General features: G+C 37.6%; 1 protein-coding gene across 4 annotated transcripts in view; it reads right to left on the bottom strand.

The window, feature by feature from the left end:
- SLC24A2 (solute carrier family 24 member 2) overlaps positions 1 to 26,663 on the bottom strand; it is a 345,977-nt gene that overhangs the window by 171,785 nt on the left and 147,529 nt on the right. For 3 of the 4 annotated variants that reach the window (XM_043979806.1, XM_043979800.1, XM_043979817.1), the window contains exons 3-4: positions 6,225 to 6,263; positions 2,726 to 2,834 (exon numbers count right to left, since the gene is read on the bottom strand). In XM_043979806.1, coding sequence (XP_043835741.1) covers positions 2,726 to 2,834; positions 6,225 to 6,263 — 148 coding nt within the window. The remainder of the gene's footprint in view (positions 1 to 2,725; positions 2,835 to 6,224; positions 6,264 to 26,663) is intronic. The other variant, XM_043979811.1, reaches the window with a different exon arrangement.

Raw genomic sequence — 26,663 nt, 5'->3', positions numbered from 1 at the left:
GAGTATTTATTTTGGGGGAGAATGAAAAATGATTGCAGTTTGGAGAAAAATAACAGAACAATCTGTTTCCTTGCCAACTGTGCTATAGAGCAATTTAAAAATATTAAAGTGCTTTACATATTTCCTAATCACTCAAGTCCTGAAATGATTATGGCTCCCAGCATTCTCCGTGATTCAGACCACTGGAGCCCTTCATATCTTTCGGGAAGAGGTTTAACCTTGAAAGCAGCGGCATGGCTTCAGAAGGCACATCTCACTGCAGCAGGGATAAACAGTTTAATTACAGCAAAGCTCAAACAAGCACCAGGTGTTTCTGGAAAAGCATTAATGGGCCAACTCTGAGTCACAAACATCTCAGATTTAGGGCCTACTTTACCTCAAAACAAGCCAAAAATCCACAGAGAAATTTAGATCTTTTAAGTCCCCATTGGCAGTGAGCTGCAGAATGGCACTGCAGATGCTATTTAAGCTGGGCATACATTAACACCTTGCCTTGTTATCTCAAGAATGGATTTTGGGAATAACAGGAAGAAGATAAAGGTAGCAAAAGCCTGGGCTTTTTTGAGGGTAGGTGGGGAGAGAAAGGAGAGTTCAAGGCGATGCCCTAAAACTCAAAAGAGTTCCTCACAACCTTGTTTGCAATAGAACCCAAGGGATGAATCGAGCTGTTCTTCATTTCTCTCCCACCTTCCTATTAGCATCTGAGAAACTGATGAAGGTTGCGTGGTATAGTAGAAACAGAGTCAGAGTCGGAGTACTTGAATTCAAATCCTGCCTCTGATACTTATTATCTGTGGGGTCTGGGGCAAGTCATTTCCTTTTTCCTGGGTCAAATTTCCCTTAAATGTGAAATGAAGCTATTGGGATAGATGGTGTCAGGTCTCTTCCAGCTTGAGATCTATGAGCCTATGATTGATGACAAAATGACTCTCTAGGAGTGCAAGTGCAGGGGAAATACAGGGGGGCGGGGCAAAAGTCACGAAAGGAGTCTGATGTTTTCATAACTCTTTGAAAATTATTTTCTTCATTTCATATATATACATATATACTTCCTATATATATGTTGTATATGATGCAATGGTATTATAAATTAAAAACAAAAAAGGAGTTATTAAATAGTGAAACTCCATGGCTTCATGACTTTTGGCCTACCCTGTACTGTTAGATTTGGAGGTCAGGGAACATGGATTGAAATCTGGACTGGCTCCACCACTAGGTAGAGCAGTGAACAAAGTGGTAGACGTTGAGTCAGGAGGACCCAAGTTCAAATCTAGCCTCAGCTGCTTACTAGTTGTGTAACCTTGGGCCAATCACTTAATCTCTGTCTCCCTCAGTTTCCAGATCTGTAAAGTGAGGATAATAAGAGCACCTGCTTCTCAAGGTCATTGTGTGGAACAAATGAGATAATATTTGTAAAGCCCTTTTGGAACCTTGAAGTGTTATTTAAATGCAAGCCATTATTTTAAATGAATAATTAGCTAGTTATTAAATAGCTAATAATTTAATTAGCAATTATTATTGGGCAAGTCACTTAACCTCAGTTTCTCCAGACTATTTCTACACCTGTAAAATGAGATAGTTGTGTGGCAGCTAGGTGGTGCAGTGGATAAAGCACCAGCCCTGGATTCAGGAGTACCTGAGTTCAAATCTGGCCTCAGACACTTGACACTTACTAGCTGTGTGACCCTGGGCAAGTCACTTAACCCCCACTGCCCCGTAAAAAAAAATGAGATAGTTGACCCATCACTAACTTTATGATCCTAAGTTGCTAAACCATCTCAGAGTGTTTTCTCAACCTCCCCTCCAGAAGTAGTTATTACCAAGACAATAATACCATTTTATGATGTGCTATTTATGCTATGTGCTATTTAATAATTCATCAATCCATTTAGAAGACATAAGCCCTGGCTTCTTTTTTTCCTGAGTTCTGTTATCACATTTTTTGATGTGACTGATGTATGTTCAGGTACCCTTGCCTGATGACGTGGATGAGTTACAATTTGCACAGATGGATGGAATTCTGACATTGATGAGATCACAGGGGCACTGGCACACACATCTGTAAGTGCTACATTGGTGTCTCTGAGATATTAAAAGAACAAGAGAAAAGTCTCCGACATGTCATTGGAGGTTGTACTTTCGACAGAGAATTTAAAGAAAGGTTCACACAGGAAGAGAAGCCTTCTAGATTCCAATGAGAATAAAGGGGATAAATATTCCAAATGTGTTTTCTTTCTCTTAAAAAGTAAAAACAACAAAAAAATGGTCCCAATGCATAAAAAGAGTCTTACTTTAGAAGGATTATGATCTATATAGGGAGAGGCAGTCACCCCATCCTTCTGAAAATCACAGATCCATCAAAATTATAAAGCACAGAGTAGATTTTTATTTACATATAACTTCCTTTGGAAACCTCAGAAAGAAGAAACAGGGAATTTCAGCCTTGCTATCCTCTTGCATCAAGGCAGGAGAGTGAGTGAGCATACTGTCCACAGTCATTACTGTTGTTACTAATAATACCAGGGGGCGGGGGAATCACTCAAAGGTCAAAGGAATGGCTCTCAAGCAGGAATGCGGAGCTAGAGAGTTCCCTGGGGAAGGAAGACCAGACTAGGATGCCATGATATGATACAGCAACATAAACATGAATAAGAATTTGGTGAAAAGATGAATTTTATTGTTTGTTTAGTGCTATGGAAACTTAAAAAACAATCTTGGTATTTACCTTCAGCAAGTGGGTCAAGGGTATGAATCATGAGCTGGAAGATGCTGTTCCTCATCAGACTATTATGCAGAGAAGCAGAGCTACCACCTCGCTGGAGCCGTGGCTTAGTCTGAATGGAGAGACAAGGAAAGGATCTAGTCAACAAAAGGAAGGCAGCTGTATCACCATGTATTTTATCTCTAAGAAAAATCAGTAATAGGATTATAGATTTAGGGGTAGAAGAGACCTTAAATGTCATTGAGTCCAATTACATAGAGTTGGGGAAACTGAGGGCCAGAGAAAGGAAGGGAAAGGAAACGAGGGGAATAAGCATTTATATAGTACCTACTGTGTGCCAGGTACTGTGCAAAGCTCATTGAAAAATATGATCTCACTAGATCCTCACAAAACTCTGTGAAGTAGGTGCTGCTATTATCCCCATTTTTACAGTTGAGGAAACTGAGGCAGAGCTAATCTCTGTTTGATTTGCCCAGGGTTTGAAGGCCAGATTTGAGCTTAGGTCATTCTGATTCTAGGCTCTATTATCTAGCTGCCTCTGTAAATAGACTTGCCCAGGGTCACTCACTCAATAGATATCTGAGGTAGGATTTGAAACAAATCTTTCTGTCTCCAGGTTCAACAATCTGAACTGCTAAATCCACTAACCATACTTCCTCTAAAATAATTATCATTTATTTTATCCACTCATCTGGTCTATTTGTGGCACATAGTGGGACCTTCATAAATGTTTATTGATCCATCGTTTGATTGGACTGCTTGTCCCTTGTCTCTACCTCACGTCCATATGGTCTTGTTTCAAATATTCTCAAACTGCTTTCCAATACCAAAGTGGAAGAAAGACTTCTGCTTCTGTTGGAAACACCAACCTAAGGATGTCAAGCTATAGTGAATGTTCAGAGAATTTTGTCTGAATCCTTAGTTTTCTTCAAAGCACAGTTCAAGAGCCACTTAGCATATGAGGCCTTTCTTCATTTACTGAGCTACTGGCTCCTCCCCTCCAAAATTACCTCTTATTTTTTTGGTACATATTTTGTATCTACTTATATTTTTACTTGTTGAATGTAAGTTCCTTGAAGGCAAAGACTGTTTCATTCTTTGTACTTGTATACCCAGAGACCTAAAAAAGTGCTTGGTATGTAGTGGGCACTTAATACATGCTTGGTGATTGATTGAATCCAATTGAAGCTTTCACACAAAGGGCATTAAATTTGGGGGCCAGAAAGCAGTGTGAGAACACCACAGGCTGTGGGTTCAAAAATATCCTCAAATACTTATTACCTATGCTATGATGGGCAAGTCATTTACTTCACTGAGCCTCAGTTTCCCCATTTATAAAATGAAAAGGTTGGACTTGATGGCCTCTGAGGTCTCTTGCAGCTATAGATTTATGATAGTTTTACTAAACAATATTATTTAACAGTCAGTCGCTAAACATTTATTAAGTTCCTACTGTGTACCAGGCCCTGTGCTTAGCATTGGGGATACAAAAAGAGGCAAAAGACAGTCCCTGCTCTCAAGGAGCTTACAGTCTAATGGGAGAGATAACAAGCAAACAAATACATATAAATAAGCTATATACAGGATAAATAGGAAATAATTAGTAGAGGGAAGGAATTAGAATTAAGGGGGATTGGGAAAAGCAGTGCAGGACAAAAGGAAAGTCACCTAGACTTCAAGAAGAATGAAAGAAATAGCATTCCAAATTCTTTTTCTTTTTCTTTAAAAATAAAAATCACAAAGTGTTTTGCTCCTAAGCCCTTAATAAAGTCTCATTCTCTGTACCATATTCATCTATCTTTTTTGGTGCCCTTTTGTACTATGCAGCAACAATCCCTTTCCCATCGTAGGGATTATTGTAATAAATGAGAAAGGATGGTAGATAGCTAAAGCTTCCTAAGGTCAAATTTATACAGACAAAAATCCAAGATAAAGTAAGAACTCACACTTTTATCTGAGTTTCAGAAGTTTGATGCAACTGTTGTCAGGTGAAAATAAAGCACTTTCTCCAAGCTTCCCCACACTCTATGTGAAACCCTTATGTAGCTTGACTTATATGAAATGTCATTATATCAAACTCCACGGGGCATCCAAACACTTTTTATGTTGTGGAATTCTGTAATAATGACTATATTGCTGGAAACAACATTTCCAGATTTCATGAGCTAGAGAGGAAAGAGGTTTCTTAATAGTGAATTTTCAAGTGAAAACAAGTGTTTTGAACACACCAGGATGAAGCAGAAGGTGTCACATACATGGATCATTTCCACAATGACTCCTTTCCCTTCCAAATTTGAGTCTTTTTTGTTTTATCTGGTTTTGTTGGATTTATATGTATATATTTTTTAAATGAAGGTAGTTGGCAGGTTTGAGGAGGGGAATGGGGGATATTACTGAAACACAATTGTTGTCTATGGCTAAACAAAATAAATGTGAAGACATTCCCCCTCAGTGCCCATAAAGAAATATCTCTTTATAAAGAGTTACTTGTTAGTTGAATAGGGCCTGGAAAGAGTATTTTTGGCAGAACATTTGTCGAAAACAGATCAACAACTAACAAAGTAAAATTACCTAGAGGGACAAAGACAGAGCTTTCTCATACAGAATACAGAATCTTTCTCCTTAATGCGCTTCAGTATATATATATAATATATACACACACATGCACACATATGTACAGCATACATGCAAACAGAAGATACACATATGTGTATACACACACGTACATGTACATGCATATGTAGGTGTATACGTATACAGGTATGCACACATATATACAATGTGTATATATGTAATGTGTGCATGTATGTATGTACATATGTACTGAATATATGTGTGTATATGTGTATATATATATACACACACATAAACATACACATACATCCAAATATATGTGTGCGTGTAGAAGGAATTTAAAACCTTGTTCTTCTATCCCCCTTTTACCATAGAACTCAGTAATGCACACATAACCATTGGTGGCTTCAAAAAGGGAGCTTGTTCTGAGTAGGAATCATGCAAGTAGCATTGAATAGATTCCTCCAATAATGTTTCTCTTCTAAGGTGACCAGTCAAAACTACCTATCCAAAAAGATGCTTGCAGATCCTGAGAAGAGAAAGGCAGATTGCTTCCTTGGGTATCAAATAGAAGGCACCGATCCTCTAATAGTCTCTAAATACCAGCATTGCACTCCTGGGACTTGTTTAGGAAGTATTTTGTTATTTCAATTCCCAAGAAAATTCATGCCAAGCAAAAGTGAAGATGACAACTTTCTTGAAACCTAGTAGCATGAATAATTTGTCAGTTTCTGTTGGAATGCAATTATCTCTAATTGTAGAGCATCTTATGAAAACCCACTAGCAGATTAAAACTTCTAACTATCCAAGGGTAGGGATAATTTGTCATACCCATCAATTCCCTCTTTCCTCCCACTCTCATTCCCACCCCAACTCCCCATTTTCTGTAGGAAGACGTGCAGATATAAACACAGGCATTGCTTCCTACCGTTAGATTTTGTTCATCCTTGTCCTTGGCAGTAGATGACTACAAAAGAGGAAAAGGCAAAACCAAACAAAGAGACAAGTCAATAGTTTATCCTGTGACATGTTTCCATTCAAGCAGTAGTTACAAGAGAGACTGATGTGGTTATTTCTGCCTCTTTGCGTCTTTTTTTTTTTTTTTTTTGTGAGGCAATTGGGGTTAAGTGACTTGCCCAGGGTCACACAGCTAGTAAGTATTAAGTGTCTGATGCTGGATTTGAACTCAGTTCCTCCTGAATCCAGGGCCGGTGCTCTATCCACTGCACCACCTAGCTGCCCCTACCTCTTTGCTTCTTGATTGGGGTGGGGGAGGGGTTAAAATTAAAATATGTCAATTACTTAAAAGCTGTGCTGTTGAACTTGGTATCAGGAAGACCCAAGTTTTAATCTCACCTGATACTTATGAAACCCTGAGTGATTCTTTCTCAGGCTCAGTTTCTTCATTGATAAAATAGAGAAAATTATAGCACCTACTTCATAGGTCGTTGTGAGAATGAAAAAGAACAATATGTGTAAAGCACTTTGCAATCCTTAAAGTATTATACAAATTTTTAACTACTATTACTAATAGATACTTTTTCTAGGCAAAGAATTAGAAAAAAAACTTAATTCTAGAGTTCTGTGGGCAAATGGCATATTTTCCATCTTAACTTGCTGATACTGAATTGTGAGACATCATTTTTCTCTGGACTAACATTGGATTTCTTTAAAAAAATTATTTATGATATGTAATTAAATTTTATACATATATAAAACAGATATAATATACACTTACACACATATATGACATATAATGTATACTTTCTACATTATTACACTTAGATATACCTAGATATATTCTAGTACATATAACTTACTATTTTAAATCCTTCCTCTTCCTTTTTTTAAATAAAGAAGCTTAAAATTTCAACTATGTCCATTACGTTGTGTAACACAGTAGGTGGCTTGGTAGTATATTGGCTGACATACTGGACTCAACATCAGGAAGACCTGAGTTCTATTCTTATCTCAGACATTTGCTAACTGTGGGACTAGGTAAGTCACTTTCTATTTCTCAGACTCACTTTCCTCATCTGTAAAATCAAAATAATAATAGAAGATACCTTAAGGGTCATTGTGAGAATCAATCCATATAACATAAGCAAAGTGATTTGCAAACCTTAAAGTGCTATACACATGCAATTATTATACAATTATTATTATTTCTATAGGATGCTTACTGTTTCCATATGCCAAGTTTTCAGGGCAGTCTTAGGTCATAATCTCCCCAATGAAAGGGTTAGAATATAATTGAGACCTCAGTAGAGGGTGGCTTGAGACCTTAGATCAGGCTATTTGGATATCATCATTTAAGAAGTCAGCACTTGCATTTTCTTTATACAAATGAATAAAATTAAACCAAGATACCTTTTCATGACCTGATGAAAGTCACATTTTAAGTTAGGCTCAGACTATATCAAATTCAATGTCATTTGCTCCCTGTAGTTAAGCTTCTCATGTTAAAAATGGAGTTTTCTGGTAAGTGGGGAAAAGCTGAACAGAAAGGACTTTGAGTGTGGAACCTCCCTACTGCATGAGAAAATTAACCTCAAATAGAATAGCACCAGAGCTGCACCACCAAACATGGCACATTGGTACAAGGCTTAGCTCCCCGTGCTAAATTCATTTTCTCTTCTCCCCGGAGTTGTGAAAGTGAAAATTCTGCGACTGATAGGCTGTATTTGCCATGGAGCAAAGCAAAGCAGGATGCCATCAACTTTTTTTTTTTTTTTTGAGGATTAGGACTTATTCCATATGTTTTTGAAGTTACCTGGCCTGAACTTGTGCATGTGGATAAATTAATCCATTTTTGCATTTTCTCCAGAAAAAAAGTGACACCAAACATTTTATTTCCTTCAAAGACTGTCAAATTGGAATAGAATTGGAATTGGATGAATTGGAAATAATCTGAAGCCTTCTGTAGGCAAAGAAAGCCTTTGAGAACTTCTTGAGCACCCTACCGATAGGTGAAAAGGGCTTCCAGAAACCAGGATCTGCTACCTTTTTGCCAAGCATGCTCTCTCTGCTTGAATTTATTTCCCCCTGGACTTTGTACATATTTGTAGGAGAGGATATTATAGAACAGTTGGTATGAACCTGGAAAGACTGATGCAAAGTGAAATGTAGTGTATACAAAATAACAGCAATATTGTAAGATGATCTGCTGTGAATGACTTAATTATTTTCAGCAATGCAATTACCCAAGTCAACTCCAAAAGATTTATGAAAAATGCAATCCATCTACAAAGAAAGAAATTATGGTATCTGAATACAGATGGAAGTATATTTTGTTGTTGTTAGTTCTTTTTTCTAAAGTTTTTTGTGGGGATGTTTTGTACTAACTGTGTTTTAAAAATTTTTTTGGAACTTCCTTTATTTATTTAATTAGAATTTTCCCCACCTTACATATAAAAACAAATTGTAACATCGATTTTTAAAACTTTGTGTTCCAGGGCAGCTAGGTGGCGCAGTCGATAGAGCACCGGCCCTGGAGTCAGGAGTACCTGAGTTCAAATCCAGCCTCAGACACTTAACACTTACTAGCTGTGTGACCCTGAGAAAGTCACCTAACCCCAATTGCCTCACTAAAAAAAACCAAAACCAAAAAAAAAACCTTTGTGTTCCAAATTCTCTTCATTCCTCCCTATTCCTCCTTAAGAACTCAAGCAATCGAATGTTATACATGTGCAGTCATGCGAAATATAGCAGACCAAAAAAAAACACTTTAGAAAAAAGAACTAACAACAACAGAATATACTTCCATCTGTATTCAGATACCATAATTTCTTTCTTTGTAGATGGATTGCATTTTTCATAAGTCCTTCAGAGCCGACTTGGGTAATTGCATTGCTGAAAATAACTAAGTCATTCACAGCAGATCATCTTACAATATTGCTGTTATTTTGTATACAGTATATTTCACTTTGCATTAGTCTTTCCAGGTTTGTACCAACTATTCTTACTGGACAACCTTAGGCAATAAGTACTCTTTTCTGGTTTTTGTTTTTGTTTTGTTTTGTGGGGCAGTGGGGGTTAAGTGACTTGCCCAGGGTCACACAGCTAGTAAGTGTCAAGGGTCTGAGGCTGGATTTGAACTCAGGTCCTCCCGAATCCAGAGCCAGTGCTTTATCCACTGTGCCACCTAGCTGCCCCCATAATATATATATTTTTTTGTTAGTACTCTTTTCTAAAAGCTACTTAAGACTGGCTGACTATTATTATTCTCAGATGATAATCTTGGAACAAAAGATGTCAGTGGGGGCTCAAGCTGATGGCATTAGAGAATCACTACTAACTCTTTTTTTTTTTTATTTTAGTGAGGCAATTGGGGCCAAGTGACTTGCCCAGGGTCACACAGCTAGTTAAGTGTTAAGTGTCTGAGGCCGGATTCGAACTCAGGTACTCCTGATTCCAGGGACGGTGCTCTATCCACTGCGCCATCTAGCTGCCCCACTACTAACTCTTCATGGGTATCCTCTTGAACTCTGAGGGGGAATGTAGTATTGTTCCAGGAACTGAGACTTGACTGCAAGAGTGGAAGTTGGGATACGGATCTTCAGAGCTTATATAAGCTTATACATGGATTATTTCTAGATATTTCTTAAGATCACAATATTTTGGTGAAATTATATAGATGAACAAGCTCCACATCATTTTCTTGAACCTTCTAAGTTCAGGGATTTTTCTCTTTGATTTACATAAAATGAAGCAGCTAGGTGGCATAGCATCTGAAGTGTTGGACCTGGAGGCAGGAAAATCTGAGTTTAAACCCAGTCTCAAGACATTTGCTATCTGTGTGGTATCATGAGGTCTCTGAGCCTCAGTTTTCTAATCTGTAAAATGATAATAATAGCACCTACCTCAAATGAGATAATATATAGAGGGCTTTGCAAACCTCAAAGCACTATATAAATGCTAGTTATTGTTGTTGTTAGTATTAAATACACATGCAGGAAAATCTCACTGACAACAAAATTATGGTAAAAAAGTTATGGATGGGGGAAGCTAGGTGGTGCAGTGGATAAAGCACTGGTCCTCGATTCAGGAGGACCTGAATTCAAATCTGGCCTTAGACACTTGACACTTACTAGCTGTGTGACCCTGGGTAAGTCACTTAACCCTCATTGCCCCACCAAAAAAAAGTTATGGCTGTACTATTTTTACTTTTTATGTTATTTTTTTCTTTTTTGAGGATTTCCCCTTTTGTTCTGATTCTTCTTTCACAACAAGACTAATGCAGAAATATGTTTAATGTGATTGTACATATATAGCCTATATCAGATTGCTTGCTGTCTTGGGGAGGAGGGAGAGAGGGGAGGGAGGGAGAAAAGTTTGGAACTCGAAATCTTATAAAAATGAATGTTGAAAACTATTCTTACATGCAAATGGAAAAAATAAAATATTAATAAGATAAAAAAGTTATGGATGGAAAGAAATCTTCATTTGATTCTACACTTTTGCTCTGCAAGTCATCATATAAACCTGTTCTCCTTGATCCAAGGCTCTTTTATTGCCTCCCTCCAAACATAAGCCAGAACCATTCCCAGGGGAAATTATCCAGGGCAGTAAACTCAGGCTTTTGACACACAGAGATTAACTGTCAGAGCTGCTTTTTCACTTAGCAAATTTACACCTTGTGGTTAAATGGAAGACAAATAGTTATTAGCCAGCATTGATATTATGGTAGCCCTTTTTTATTCCATAACAGGATGTGAATAAATGAAATGGAAATTCAGAAAGGAAGTTTCTTTTTAATGTCAAAATATCACCAATAGAGAGCCTGAGTTCCAAAAAATTTATTTGAGAAAAAGCTGTCTTTTGGATTTAAAAGGAGAGAAAACACTTCCCATTTATTCCCTCCCTTTCCTACTTCCCAAGCCAGGATTATACCAGAAACAATGAACAGAAAGAAAAAGACCTTGGCAAAGAAAATTTATGATGACTGTTCAGTGAGATCAAAATTTGTGCTGTTATTTTAATTTAAAATTTAACATTAGGACATGTCTATTTAGGTCATGAGATTTGCCTTGTAGACCTTGACCGTATCTAATGTCATGCATATTGTACCCCCTAAAGAAATATTCATTGAATGAATGACTGAACAGGACCAAGAGTTGGAAGAGACTTTTGAGATCATCCAGTCAATCAATTCTCTTCATTTTACAGATAATGCGTAGAGGTGAAATGACTTGACCAAGATCACAAAATAGGATTTGAACCCAGGTTCTATGCCTCCAATAATAATTATGATAATTATTATTCACATTTATATAGTACTTTAAGGTTTGCTAAGCATTTATTTATTTATTTATTTATTTTTTTGCGGGGCAATGGGGGTCAAGTGACTCGCCCAGGGTCACACAGCTGGTAAGTGTCAAGTGTCTGAGGCCGGACTTGAACTCAGGTACTCCTGAATCCAGGGCCGGTGCTTCATCCACTGCGCCACCTAGCCGCCCCCTGCTAAGCATTTTGCACATATTATCTTACTATTTAAAAACCCTCATGAGCTTGCAAATTTATAGATGAGGAAACTCAAACAGCATAGTTAAGTGACTTGTCTTTGGTGACATATCTAGCAATTGAAGAAGCAGGATTTACAAGTAGGTCTTTCTGACTCTGTCCAGCCCCTATCCACTGACTTGATACTTATTTCATTGTAACTCCTTTTTTTCTGTTTAAAATGTACTACAGACCTGCAGTTGTTAGTTGCAAGTCTGTAAGAAGGCATGCATGATATATGATGGTAATTGCACATTTTAAGGAGCTAGCCCACATCTACTTTTAAGTAGCAAAACTTCCCTAAGACATTCTTAATATCTACATTTGGTTGTAACATATGAGCCATAGAAATATACTGTTGATTGTATTAGGTATCTGATTTTTAAGGGGTTTTAATTATACACAAAATTGTGAAGACTATAAAGAAATGATATGAATGAGAATGGATAGCCTCCTCTGAATAGATTCTTACTGAGCCTAATTAATTTATTTAAGCCTTACAGCTAAGCCACAGGAGCACAGTTAGGGAATCATTAAGACCTTTGGTTGACTCAGTTTTGCCTTATTGTTACCCAGTGAATTTTAAAAGAGTCAGCTTCTGAAAAATGTAATTAGTGTGAGCTTCTGGATTAATCTTTAGCCATTATATTTTTCAATCCTCTTAATTTTAAATATAGTAAAATCTCATCAACTTGGACTTTGCCTTCATTTGGAAGATAATGATATGTACTAGAGCTGGGTCCAAGTTTATCTTTATTCTACCTACCAATTTGTAATATGAACAAGATTATAAGAGGAATATAAGTTTAGAGAACTGGTATCTAAATGTTCTGCCACAAATTAGTTGTGTGACCTTGGGTAAGTCATTCTGCATCCCTTCTGTTTTCCTCATATATAAAGTGAAAGTGTTGGAATAGGGTGATTGCTAAGGTTCCTTATATTATAGGTGTCTTGCTATACATCTCATAGCACTTGAATCAACTATTATGAATCTACAAATTTATGAAATTTATTCCATTGCTCTTAAAGCTACCTCAAAGTGTTATAGTTATTCTACTGACAATTTGTGCACAATATCATGGCATGTAAAAGGCTACTCTGGTTAGCAGGTAGTTTGTTCAAAGTTTATTGTTGACACCAATGCAACTGGAAAGATCACTTCTTTTGGGTGAATTTCAAGGCAGTAATGGATGTTCTAGCATATTTATGCATTGTACAAATGTGGGAAACAACTGTGCTTAAGTGAGATCAGAATTTTGGAGGTAGTCTCAAAGATGAATTCAACACTCAATTCAGAGTATTCAATCTTGGGAACTGGGGAAGAGGAAAAGAGAGAGCTTTGGGACAAAAGATAAGGAAGTAAGATAAGGAAGATACATGTGACTGCTCACATAAGGTGGGGAAGGCAAAATTAAAACAGAAATTATTCATGTCTGGGTGGTTTCTTGGTAGGATACATCTGGGAGCTCTGGAAGAGACTGTTGTTACAATGATCCTATGAATTTATAGTTGAGGAAAACAAAATTTAGAAAAGTTAAGTGACTTGCCTGTGGTCACAAAGTTAGTAAACATTACCACTATGTAGAACGAACTTTACTAAAAACTCCTTTAAAAATTCTCAGCTCTGTGGGAAAATTAGTTGCAAGAACAACTTGATTTTGCAAATTAGTTGCAAGTACAATGGTAAGGAGAAGGGAATAAACATTTATTAAATGTCTACTACATGTCAGGCACTGTGCTAAGTATGCTAGAAATATTAACTCATTTGATCTTCACAACAACCCTGTGAATTAAATGGTATTTTAACTTCATTTTCCAGCTGAAGAAACTGAGGGAGACAGAAGTTAAGTGATTTGCCAGGGTCATACAGCTAATAAATTGTCTGAGGCTGGATTTGAACTCAGGTCTTCCTAATTCCAGGCCTATAAGAGGACAAACACAATATATTATGTTAAATGTGCATTTTCAGTGGCTAGCATACACCAAATGATAATTGGAAAAATTTACCTAAGACATGCTTGACATTTTCTAGGGGGAGGTAGGGAGAAGAATGACTAGGAAATGACCTTTTAACATGTTCCCCCCTTCCCTCCCCCAAGTTCAATTTGATAGATGGCACAGTGGATAAAGCACTTGGTCTGGAGTCAGGAAGACCTGAGTTAAAATCTGGCCTCAGACATTTATTAGTTGTGTGATCCTAGACAAGTCACCTGTTTGCCTCAGTTTCCTCATCTGTAAAACAAGCTGGTGAAGGAAATGGCAAACCACTCCAGTATCTTTGCCAAGAAAACCCCAAATGGGGTCATGAAAAGTTGGATACAACTGAAATGGTTCAACAACAACAACAGTTCAAGGATGACAACTTATATTGGCCAAAGAGTTAAAGACAGAATTAAAAAAAAAAGACAGAATTAAAGAGACTTCTTTGTGTCAGGGTAAGAAAGGTTTCCCTTTCTTGGTTAAATACATCTAGGAACCCAGAAAGAAATTGTTGGTGGCCTTGAGTCTGGGTATCTGAGCAAACCATCTTTGTAAAACTTGCATATAATAATTGATTCCTTTTCTTTAACTTAACACAGGAAATATTTATATGCACTGGGTAGCAGGTCCAGTTATAATAAAACATTAGCATAATAAGCATAATAAGTTCGTTTAATTAAGTAGGAAAAGAAAATCTAGGTGTTAAGTACAAAATTATTCCACTAACATCAGGCATCACTGAGCTTCATTTCAGCCTTTACTGGAAAGCCAGAAAGATAGTTTTATATCTTGCAGAATGATCTTGCTTGATCATTGAGGAGTAAGAATATAAAGATGATTTTTTGTTAGTATGACAAGAATTTGCTATTATTTACATATGGTTTTTAGCACCTACCTCTAGAAGGGGACTAGAGGACTCAACACTTATTTGGTGATGTGAAATGATTCTTAGCTGAGAACTAGGAAAAAGTGGTCTCTATTGACCCTTAGGTGTGCCTACCAACTTAATTTAATCAGTAGTGGGGATTTATGAACAATCCTGCCTTTGAACATGGGTTCAACAGGAGAGAGCAAGGCAGTGTGATAGAGTAGAGACAAGGAAGAATAGCAATAATAGTAATAACAAAAGCTGACATTTACATAGTGCTTTAAAATTTGCAAAGCACTTTATATAGACTGTTTTACTAATTCCCACAACAATTCTTGGAGGTAGGTGCTCTTGTTATCCCCTTTTTATTGGTGGGGAAACTGAGGACCAGAAAGATTAAGTGACTTGCTTACAATAACACAGCTAGTGTCTGAGGCAAGATTTGAATTCAGGTCTCCCTTAGTCTAAATTTATTGTTCTATACATAGCATCATATAACTACCTCTATTGAATAAAGCCAAGAAAGACTTATAAGGCATTCCACCCAAACAATGAGCCTCAGAGTTTCTATGTAGTTCACATAGCTGGAAAAGACAACTTTCTCAACAAATTGGTTTGGGAACTGGCTTAGAGCTATTTTAGGAAACTAGTCATAGTAAGAAGCAAGGCAAAAAGGTAAGCATCTTTTCATGGGACCAGAGCATGCAAGATATAGTGAAGGAATTGGGGGTAGAAAACTCTGAAACCTGGAGGAGTTTGATTTAATGATGCAAAAATAACTCATATCTACGCAGTGCTTGAAGATTTGCATAACAACCCATCTGAGGTAAGTGGTAGAAATGTTATTATCCCCATTTTTAGGTGATAATACTGAGGCTTAGTGAAATTAAAAACATAGTTCATTAATGTCAGATACAGCATTCAAAGCAACAGTTGCCTGCAGAAGATCAGTAGTACATGGATTGGCTCAGAAGCCTTGAGTCAATAATTCATTCTCAGCTTCTATAGATTATTCACAGAGATAAGATAAATCACACTCCTTGTGTTACCAATTTCTCTTAGAATCCGAAGGCATTGCTAGTATTTTTCTATCCATTCTTCCCTCGTGGGTACAAAAACATCTCCTTTTATGGGGGATTGGGACTATCTTGGCATTGTGGCAGTAGTATCCTATATTGATATTGGTAAAGCCTACATATTTCAGAGTATAATAGAAAACTTTAGCTGAAGGCAAATTATGCCCAAAAGACCATTGCTTCAAGACTCATGGAAATGATGGAGTTGTTGATCTCTACCTAATTCTGAGTATCCTTCCATGAAGGTGTTTTGTTTAATGTAAATTACCTTTTAATTCTAACATGAGCCTTTATTAGCTGGTCTGTTGGGCTAATTGCTCCTGACTCCACCTCTAGAATTCTTTCTGTTATACCATGTTGTCCCTGGGCTACTAGGCCCAGAGAGAAAATAGTTATTTTTTGATGGGGGGTTGGAAACAGTGGGGCAGGATAGGCTTGTCCAAACTTTGTCCAATGGATTGAGAGCAAAATGATCCAAGATGATTGAAATGTAGGGTAGAGGGGTAGTAGAAGAGAAATATCTCTTTAAACTTTAATTATTGCACATAGGACCTGACTTACAATACAATAAATATCTGTGTGTCATCTATGGAGGAAAGAAATTTATATCAGCATAAATATGAATATAAAATATTTATTTTAAATATTTATTTTATTAATGGCTAAACATTTTAATTATTTAAATATTTAAAAAACAATGCTAAAAAAGGTCCCTCATTATTGCTCCTGCATGCTTCATGCTCTAGCTTACCAAACTTGATTCATAGTTTTGGGTGGTTTCTTTTCTGGGGGTTAGCTCCAAATTTAAGAGGGGGCAGCATGTTATAAACCATATGCTTTTAACCTTGGAAAGGTATATTGGACCCCTTTGGCAGTCTAGGGAAACCTATGTTCTGTTTTCAAAGTAGTGTTTTTAAATGTGTAAAACAAAATAGATGAGATTACAAAAGAAATAAAGATTTGTTTTTTTACCTCCCAGTTTATAGACCCCCCTTGAAATCTATCCATATAATCCTTGGGGTTCTGTTGAATCCAGGTTAACAACCCCTGCCTTAATCCAATTCCCACCCCCCCTTCAAATAACATTTCCTGCCCAATAACTTTTAGAGGCTTATTTTTTTCAATTGTTAGCAGACAGGAATAAAACACATTCCATGAATAGCTCCTTCCCTCCCTCTTCTCCACCGTCTCAGTTGAGATCTTTTCCTAATATTTCACTGAAAAAGTTAGGGCCGTTTTCCCAGAGCTCCCACTTCTTCCCTCTTTGTATCTCACATCATTCAAATGTCTTCTTTGACCCCTTTTACATGAAGAGGAGGCCTTTTTGCTTGTCGAGTCAAACCCCTCTGCATGCACAAGTGATCCCATCCCAATCTGTCTTCTTCAACACATTGTGCTCTCTACAATCCCTATTCTGTCCCTGTCTACAGCTGTTTCCTTAATTCATATAAACATACCTATGTCTTACCCATCCTCAAAAAGTCCTTACTTGATCCATTCATCCCCATTAGCTATCCTTTTTGAGGCTACACACCTTGAGAAAGTAATCTATGGGCAATGCCTCCATTTCTTTTCTTATCACTCTCATTTTAACTCCACAGTCTGGCTAGGGACTTCATCATTCAATCAAAACTACCCTCTCCAAAGTTGCCAATGATCACTTAACTGTCCCCATTTAATGGTTTTTGTTCAGTTCTCATTGCACTTGACCTCTCTACAGAATTTGAAACTATTTATCACCGTCTGTTCTTTGACACCCTCTTCTTTCTAGGTTTCCATGACACTACTCTCTTGGCTCTCTTTCTACTTATCTGACCACTTCTCAGTCTCTTTTGCTGGATCTTCATCCAGGTTCTGCCAGCTAACCATGGGTATTCCTCCCATCTCTATCCTAGGCCCTCTTCTTTTTTTTCATTTCACTAAATATTATAGAAAGCTTCATGATCCTACCAGTTCTTTTGCATTAAATGATCATATTTATGCTGATAATTCTGAGATCTGATTATCTGGCCCTGACTTCTCTCCTAACCTTCAGACTCATCTCAAATAGCCTATTGGATATCCTGAACTGGTTATCCTGCAAACAGTTTAAACTCAACATGACCCAAATGGAATTCATTATCTTTCCTCCCAAATCCTCCCCATGTCTGATCTTCTCTATTACCATCCATGGCACCCAGACTTGCAAAACAGGTGTCAGCCCTGATGCCTCACTTTTTTGCTGCCATATCTAATGTATTGGCCAGTTTCTGTTGATTTTAGCTTTGTAACATCTCTCATATATTTCACTTCTGTCCTCTGACACTGCTACCACCTCATCATAGGACCTCATCACCTCATACCTACACTACTGTAATAGTTTGTGGTTAGTCTTCCTGCCTCAAGTCTCTCCATACTCCAGTCTGAATTCTACTAAGCTGTCAAATTAATCTTCTGAAAGTGCAGATCTGTCCATGTCATCCCTCTATTCAACAAACTCCAGTGATTCCCCATCCTTGTCAGGATCCAGGCATTTTCTCCAGATCCCAGGCATTTCCCCTGTCTGTCCTCCATGCTTGGGAGACTTTCCCTCCTCACTTCTGCCACCTGGTCTCCCTGACTTCCTTCAATTCCCAGTTAAAATTCCTTCTTCTATGAGAAGCCTTTCCTGATCCCTCTTAATGCTAGTGCCTTCCCTCTATTGATTAATTTCAATTTATCCTTTATATATCTTGTTTGTACATAGTTCTTTTCATGTTGTCTCCCCCATTAGACTGTGAGTTCCTTAAGAACACAGACAGTTGTTTTGCCTTTTTTTGGGGCGGTATTTTTAATGTTTATCACAATTCCTGGTACAGAGTAGGTCCTTAATAAATGCTTATTGACTGACTGACTATTTGTCAACCACAGCGAGACATTTAAAACATGGGTAGACACTTTTCAAAAATAAAGTTATCAAAAAGCAGAAAACAGGTACACTGGAAATTTGAAGGCTGCAATTGTTATAGGAAAGCAAAAGTTGAAATTAAAGCTTTGAATGTTGAACCATATTCACAGTGAAAGTCCATGCCTTTGGCACTGTGGCATCTAAGATGTTCAGAATCATAGGCACTAAGACCCCTGTTGTTCTTCCCCAAATTCTCTCTTTGGTCAAATTAATTGGCAAGATGATTAAGAGGCTTCCCTTGTTCTAGAAAAATTAGGGTTAGGGTTAGGGTTAGGGATAAAGAAATGCGTGATCATTGTACATGTATGTCATTTTGATATATGTCCTGGCTCTTGTGAGTATTGTTAAAGGTCAGTGATTCCCTCTTTACTATGTCCTATGAACCTTCTTTGGTCAGCTCACCCCTTACCAGGTATTCTCCTTCATAATGCATCATGGGGTGGAATGGGAGGGAGGTGTTAGGGAAATTCATCTGGAGAGAGAACTGATGTTCTGGCTCTAAGGGTTTTCTTTAGTATCCGGGCCATAAAATAGAGATTTCTGGAAAAATCCTAGAACTCTTATTAAGGAGGTGGTCTGTGAACATTTAGAAAGAAAGGCAATGAAAATCACTAAGAGCTGGTATGGGTTCCTCAAGCACAAGTTATGCCAGACAAATTTCATTTCTGTTTTTTGTCTTTATTAGACTGGTTGGTTGGAGGAATGCTACAGATGAAATACACCTAGATTTCAGCAAAGCAATTGATAAAAGCTCATTTTATTCTTATGAGTAAAATAGAGAGATGTTGGTTAGTTGGCCATATAATTAAGTAGATTTGGAACAGATTGAAAGACCATATCCAAAAAGTAGCTGTAATTGGATAGCTGACCATATGACAGGAGTCCTTGAGGGGTGTTCTAGAGATCAGTGGTTGGTCTTGTGTTGTTTTTGATCATTTTTCATAAAATGATAAAATATTTATCACTTGAGTAACATATCTATCAAATTTTCAGGAGATGGAACTGGGAAGAATAATTAAACGTTGAATATAAGTTAGTATCTAAAAAATACCTCCATGGGCTGTATCTAATAAAAAAGAAATTTAAGAGACACAAATGTAAAGTCCTGTCCTTGGGTTCAGGTAATCAATGGCACAAGTATAGACAGGAGGACACATAGCTGGACAACAGTTCAGGATGCTGGCACTGAATTCAAAGAACCTAGGTTCAAATATTAGCTTTGCTACTTTTCTTATCTGTATAACTTTGAGCAACTCACTTAACTTTTCTGGGCCTTAGTTTCTTCATGAATAAAATTAGGGGGTTAGATGACTTCTGAGATCATCTCTAACTCTAGAACCTCTGATCCTATGTGAAAAAGATCCGAAGGCAGGTGGGTGACACAGTGAATAGAGAGTTAAACTAATAAAAAGAATAGACCTGAGTTCAAATCTTGCCTCAGACATTTACTGGCTCTGTGACCCTGGGTAATTTACTTGGTATCTCTGAGCCTTGGGTTCCTTATCCTTAAAGTAGTGATAATAATTTTATCTACCTCGCAGTATTGTTCTGAGGATCAAAAGAGATCATATTTATAAAACACTTTGGAAACTTTAAAGTGCTATATTAATGCTGGTTATTATTATTACTATATAAACTCATTAGCACAATCCACATTTGCTGTCTTTTCTACTACAACTTTAAAAAAAGTTTTTTTGGTCTAAGTCAGCTCATTAACGACTGATTTATTATTTGTTCCCAATATCCCATTAAAATTTCTTAGATACAGGAGGAAAATCACAAGCTAGTTTTCTTAAATAATCTGTTAGGATTTTCCAATTCATTAGCATTAAAGCACATTGTAATATTATAGATTTATCAATTTAACAAAAAAGACAGGGAAACTAAAGGAATATCTGCAAATGATACAGATATAAACTGCAAAACATTTTCCAAACTATTGAGGAATTTGGCCTGTAGCTGGACTGCAAACTCTTGACCAGCTAGCATGAAGGCCTAAAAGCCAGGTGGAGGTAAATGACCTTTTTTATCAATTGTCATCCTTTTTGATCTTTCAGGCATTTGACACTGTTAACTGGCTATTACTTCCTGAAACTTTTGCCTCCCTTGGCTTCTGTGATAATTCTTCTCTTTGTTGTCTTGCTCCTTCAGTAGAGATTGTTTCTTCTCCCTAATTTATGGATCTTCGCCAAGGCTCTGACCTTGGGGCACTGTACTTCTCTACCTCTTCTGAGGAGTTCAACCAGAGCAATGAATTCAGTGAAGTCTATCAAGCATCAGGAGGTCATATAATTTGTGGTGTAACCACTCCATCTCATGGTTGAGGGATCCTAGGGAGAGAGCTCATGGGGCTTGAGGAACTGGAAAGCTGGGGCAACTCTGGGGGACTGGCTGGTCTCTGAGGTATCTTTCAACTCTACATTTATGATCCTGTGATCCAAGGTTTTGGAGGAGGTAGGTATTGGGATGGAGGAGAAGTCAGGGACAGATATTGAATTATTTAAGAGGAAGAAAAATGACCTGGAGGTCCACAGATGATAATAACCAGGATCTAGACTACATGGGGGTAAACTTTAAAGGAAAAGGGATTGATGAATGATGGTGGCAAGAAGGGGAGAAGTCTGGAAGTGGCAGTGGGGAATAAGGAATATGACAACTTCTCCTGGTCTTGTATATCAAGAAGTATAAGAGAAGAAAGAGTCAGCCTTGGAGAAGGTGCAAAGAGATCTGACATTTTTAGGGGTTTCAGTGAGCACCAAAAGACTGAAGGAATGGGGGAAGATATCTGCAACGAAGGTAATTTTGTTAGTAATAATACAATAGGACATAGGATTTTCTTCCACACATTCCTTCCTCTGCATTTCTGTTGTCATCAGGCCGTTGGCCCCTCATACTTGGATTACAACACTCTGCAAAAGCTGGTATTCCTGCTTCCAATCTACCCTGCCTATCTCTACCTGTTTTTTAAGACCCTCAGAGTACCTAATTACTACAATGCAATTAATTAACTAATTAACTAACTAATCAATCAATTAATTAACAACCATGTGGCTTTTCCCATGTCATTCTTGAAAGAGTTGTCATATTGATCTTGCTTTCCATTCAACTGTTTCCTAAATTAAATAACCCTTTGGAAACCTGGGCAGTAGTTTTGAGCCACAGAAGTTAACTTATACTGTGTATGAGTTGATGCTAATAATACACTACAAGATGGAGCAAGAATAGAGCAAAACTTCTTAAATTGTGGATTGTGACCCTGTATGGGGGTCATGTAACTGAATGTGGGGGTTGTAAAAAATTTGGCAACAGTAAAAGGTTATGTATACCTATTTTCTATACCTCTATAGAAGGGGTTGCATAAAAATTTTTGGGCGAAAAGGGATCGTGAGTAGAAAAAGGTTAAGAAGCCCGGGAATAGAGAACCAGGACTGATTCAGGACAAATCTGGCCTCAGACAATGGCTAGCTGTGTGACCCTGGGCAAGTCATTTATCCCTCTTTGCCTCAGTTTCCTCATCTGTAAAATGGGCTGGAGAAGGAAATGGCAAAACACTCTAGTATCTTTGCAGAGGAAACCTCAAATGGGGTCAGAGAGAGTCAGACACAACTGAAATGACTCGACAATAAAAATATACCTTATTTAAGTATATAAAATGCATTTTTATACTTCACATGCTTCAATATCACTTGAGCCTCACAATAATCATTATCCCCATTTTACAGATGAGGAAACACATTTAGTGAGTTCACATTATTTCCCCAAAGGCACATAGTTGCTCAGTGACAGAACCAGTATCTGAATTCTGGTGTCTGCTTACTCCAAGTTCAGCACTCTTTCCATTATACCTTGTTGCTTCTTGATACATAAAATGGCCATGAAATGTAAGAGTCTATCAGTGATCAGAAGATTGACATTAATAGTTCTTGTTTTCATACTAATAATACCATCAGTATTGAATTTATTTAAGCTTATTTAGCTGGGAGTTCCTATCACCAGAAAGAATGGTTGGCACATCAAAATGGGGCTTGTGTAGTCTGGGAAAATGCAGTTATGCTTAGTTAATGCTATGGTACCCAAGGCCAATTGTAAAAAAAATACTGAAATATCTTAATCATTTGCTATTTCCTCTCAAATTCTACTCATCACAAAATGGAGGTGACCCTGTATTATTGAATGCTATACTATCAGAGCACATCCTGCCAAATTGGAAAGGTTTTAAGGATGGGTCTGGCAATAGACTGCGTGTTTTTTTGCCCAAAGACAAGTGTAGCTAAGTGTCCTGAGGTTCACCCCCAGCATGAGTGCAGGGTGATGAATTTTTCAGCTGCAGTAATTCATAAAGGCCAACTCTTAAAGCAAAGTGGGGTTACAATCTGCCATGTTGGAGGGAGTTCCCACATTCAGAAATTAAAAATCCTTGATGTATTAAATCACAAATCTATAATGATGACTAAGAACTTTAAAAATTAAGTTGAGAAGTATAAAAAAGGTATTATTTCCTAATATGCTTCCAAACAATGGTTTAATGAGAAACATGATCTGCCACAATAATATTTTAAAACACGAGTGATTATGGCATCTAGTTGGCAAGGTGGACCTACAGTCAGGAAGATCTCAGTTAAAATTTAACCTAAGACACTAGCTATGTGACCCTGGGCAAGTCACTTAATCTCTGTTTTCCTCTTACACAAAATGGGGATAATAATAGGATCTACCTCCCAGAGTTGTTGTGAGGATAAAATGAGATGATATTTTTGGAGCCCTTTATAAACCTTAAAGCACTATATAAATTCTAGCCATCACCACCACCACCACCACCATCATCATCACTTTGTGTTTTGGAAGCACTTCACCTTTCAAAGTGGAAGGGACACAACAAATTATTGACTCAACTAAGTTCAGACAGAAACAAGGAATTCTAGAAGGAACCATTTGTTCTAAAAATCTGACAATATGATGGTAGATGAAATGGGCCTTGGCAGATACAAGGTAGAGCAGAAGGTGGGAGAATGCATTTTATACACACTGACAAGTTTTCAATTAGTTTAAACTCTACAGGAAGAGATTTGAATATCACTACAGATGGTTCAATTCTACTCAATGGGCAGCAATTGGGCAAAGAGCTGACAGTCTGTTCCAGCAGTAGGGAAGAAGCCCATACAGTATTTGTATTCGAAACACTGCATAGTAATGGAGTATACCCACCCCCAAAGCTATTCACCATTGCAGTCACCCTTACAATTAAGGAAAACAACAGAGAAAGGAAGCTGGAGTGATCAAGATAATTGGATGGAATAAGAAGCTTTCTGCTTGGGCACTTTGGGACTGGTAGGTGTTATTTATAAATCTAAGATCAAATACAATTACAGGGCTGCACACTGTGTGGAGAGATTTGAGGATATATTTGGTACATAGTAGGTTCTATATAAATACTTATTCCCTCCCTAACCCCTTGCCCCTGTTTACTCTTTTGAAGGGCATGGCTTTTTTCTCCCCAGGCCACTAGGGGCATCATTTAGTAAATTGGAAAAAAGCTATTTTTTACATGCTCTTGGATTTTTCTTGTTTGTTTGTTTTTGCATTGTAGACACTGAAGGCAGTTAAGTGAAGTCTATGGACCCTTCTTAGAATAAAGTTTAAAAATATATAACATAAAATATCTAGGATTACAAAGGAACAATTATATTGAAATCATTAGGTAATACTTTTTTCCCTCTAAATGTCTTGAAATCTAACCTTCGCAAGTTCATGTAACCAAGATTAAGAAAAACAGAAATAGCATTTGAAACCAGGATCTGGTTTTAATTCCAAATCCGAATTTTTTGCCACTCTGTCATACTGATTCTTCTTAAAAGACTTCCAAGCAGATAAAATGCCCCCCCCAATTTTTTTTTAGCAGAGATATGTGACTAATAAAAAAATTGAGGACTATTGTGGTGACCCAAACTTAGGAACTGGGAGACTGGGACACCCATATTCCTATTTCAGCATGGAAAGAAGTCTTTATTAAGCTATGTACTATTTGCTTGGTACTGTGTTAAGCACTTTACAAATATATCTCACTTGATCCTCACAACAACCCTATGAGATAGGTGTTATTAGCTATTATTATCCCCATTTTATGGGTGAGGAAACTTAGACAAAGATTAAGTGACTTGCCCAGGGAAACACAGTATTTAAGGCTGGATTTCAGCTCCCATCTTCCTTAATTCAGGTCCACTCCTTTTATCAACTGCCTCTAGACAGCTAGAATGAACTCTTAATCCCTCTGTAGCCTTTATTTTTCAATTTCAAAGGATCACAGATTTGGAAGGGACTTTGAAAAGTCAGAGATCACCATTCCTTAAAGTGTTCCCATTGAGAGGCATGCTGGTGTAGAGATTAGAGAGCCCACAGAAGCATTAGGAAGACATGGGTTCAAGCCCACCTCTGACACATACTGGTTGTGGGATTCTGAGAATCACTTAATTCAGTGTCCCAAGACTTATCTGCATTATTAGAGAGAGTTTTCTCACCTGGAGTTGAAACCATAGGTCTAGGGAAAGAAACAAAACACAACCAACGCCCCCCTCCCCCCAAATTCCCTAAACAAAAAATCAATATCATCCCAGATGGAAGACAATCTAATCTGCTTATTGCATTCCTTTCACTAATTTGCCCTTGGCGGTGGCATAGTTTGCCGTGGCCAAAGAATTCATTACTTAGCTCTCCTAATGAGCATCACCTACTTAGCCAGGCTGGCCTTGGACAGCAGGCACAGTCTGTCTCCAGCATGGTACATGAAGCTTTCGGCAGAGTGGGAACAGATGGATATTTAGATAGTTTAAATCCCCCATCATTATGACATCATACCTTTGTGTTGGGTTTGTGTTATTTCCTGAACTACTTGTACAGAGTTTTCTCCAATGACAATATTGCATCTTTTTTTTTTGGATCACCTTGCCACTGAAAGCAAGATATCTCCCAGCACTTCCTTGGCTGCTCGACTCTCTTTGACTCTTTGGTGATGGATTGGACAGGTGGGCTAGAACCACATTGTACTTGAATGTCAAGTTGAAGTTTTTGTACTTTAATTGGTAGGCAATGTACAGTAATTGGAGGGATTTTTTTAGTAGAAGAGTGACACAATCATTAAGATGATTACTTGGCAGCACTATGGAAGATAGCTAGATTAGAGAGGGATTAGATCAAAGGCAGGAAGACCAGTGGGCAGGTTTTAATAATAATTTTGCCCTGAGAGAGATGGAGTCTGAAGTAAAGTGATTGGCACAAGATCGAAGAGGAGGGCATTATAAGTAATAAAACATGGAAGAAGAGCTAACTAAACTGGTCATTTTTTGGCTCTTTGGGGTTAAGAAAGAGAATCCGAATAGTAGTAATAATAAAACCAATAAGTAGCATTTATATAGTGCCTACTAGTGCACAGAAAGGAGATCAAATCAGTCAGTACTTAAAGAAATTAATTCAGGCGATTCACTGGAAAGTTAAATACTGAAACTGAAGCTTAAATCCTTTGGTGACATAATGGGAAGACAAAACTCACTGGAAAAGACCCCGATGTTAGGAAAGATTGAAGGCAAAAGGAAAAGGTGACAGAAGAGGATGAGATGGATAGATTGTGTCATGGAAGCAATGAACATGAGCTTGGACAGATTTTGGGAGACAGTAGAGGATAGAAGGGGCTGGGGTGTTATAATCCCTGGGGTCATGAAGAATGAGACATGACTGAACAACTGAACAACAACTATGTGCCAAGCACTGTGCTAAACACACTAAAAACATCTCTTTTATTAAACCTTTTTTAAACATTTAATTAAGTGTCTGTAAATATTTTGTTTTGTTTTGTTTTGTTTTGCAGGCAATGGGGGTTAAGTGACTTGCCCAGGGTCACACAGTCAATGTCAAGTATCTGAGGCTGGATTTGAACTCAGGTCCTCCTGAATCCAGGACCAATGTACAAATATCTCTTTTAATCTTCACAACAACCCTGGCAGCTATTATTACCCTCATTTTACA

This window comes from Dromiciops gliroides, chromosome 1, assembly GCF_019393635.1.
Source record: "Dromiciops gliroides isolate mDroGli1 chromosome 1, mDroGli1.pri, whole genome shotgun sequence".
Classification (NCBI taxonomy): domain Eukaryota; kingdom Metazoa; phylum Chordata; class Mammalia; order Microbiotheria; family Microbiotheriidae; genus Dromiciops; species Dromiciops gliroides.
The sequence above is the reverse complement of the archived record's forward strand: the minus strand, read 5'-3'. Positions and strand labels throughout refer to the sequence as shown.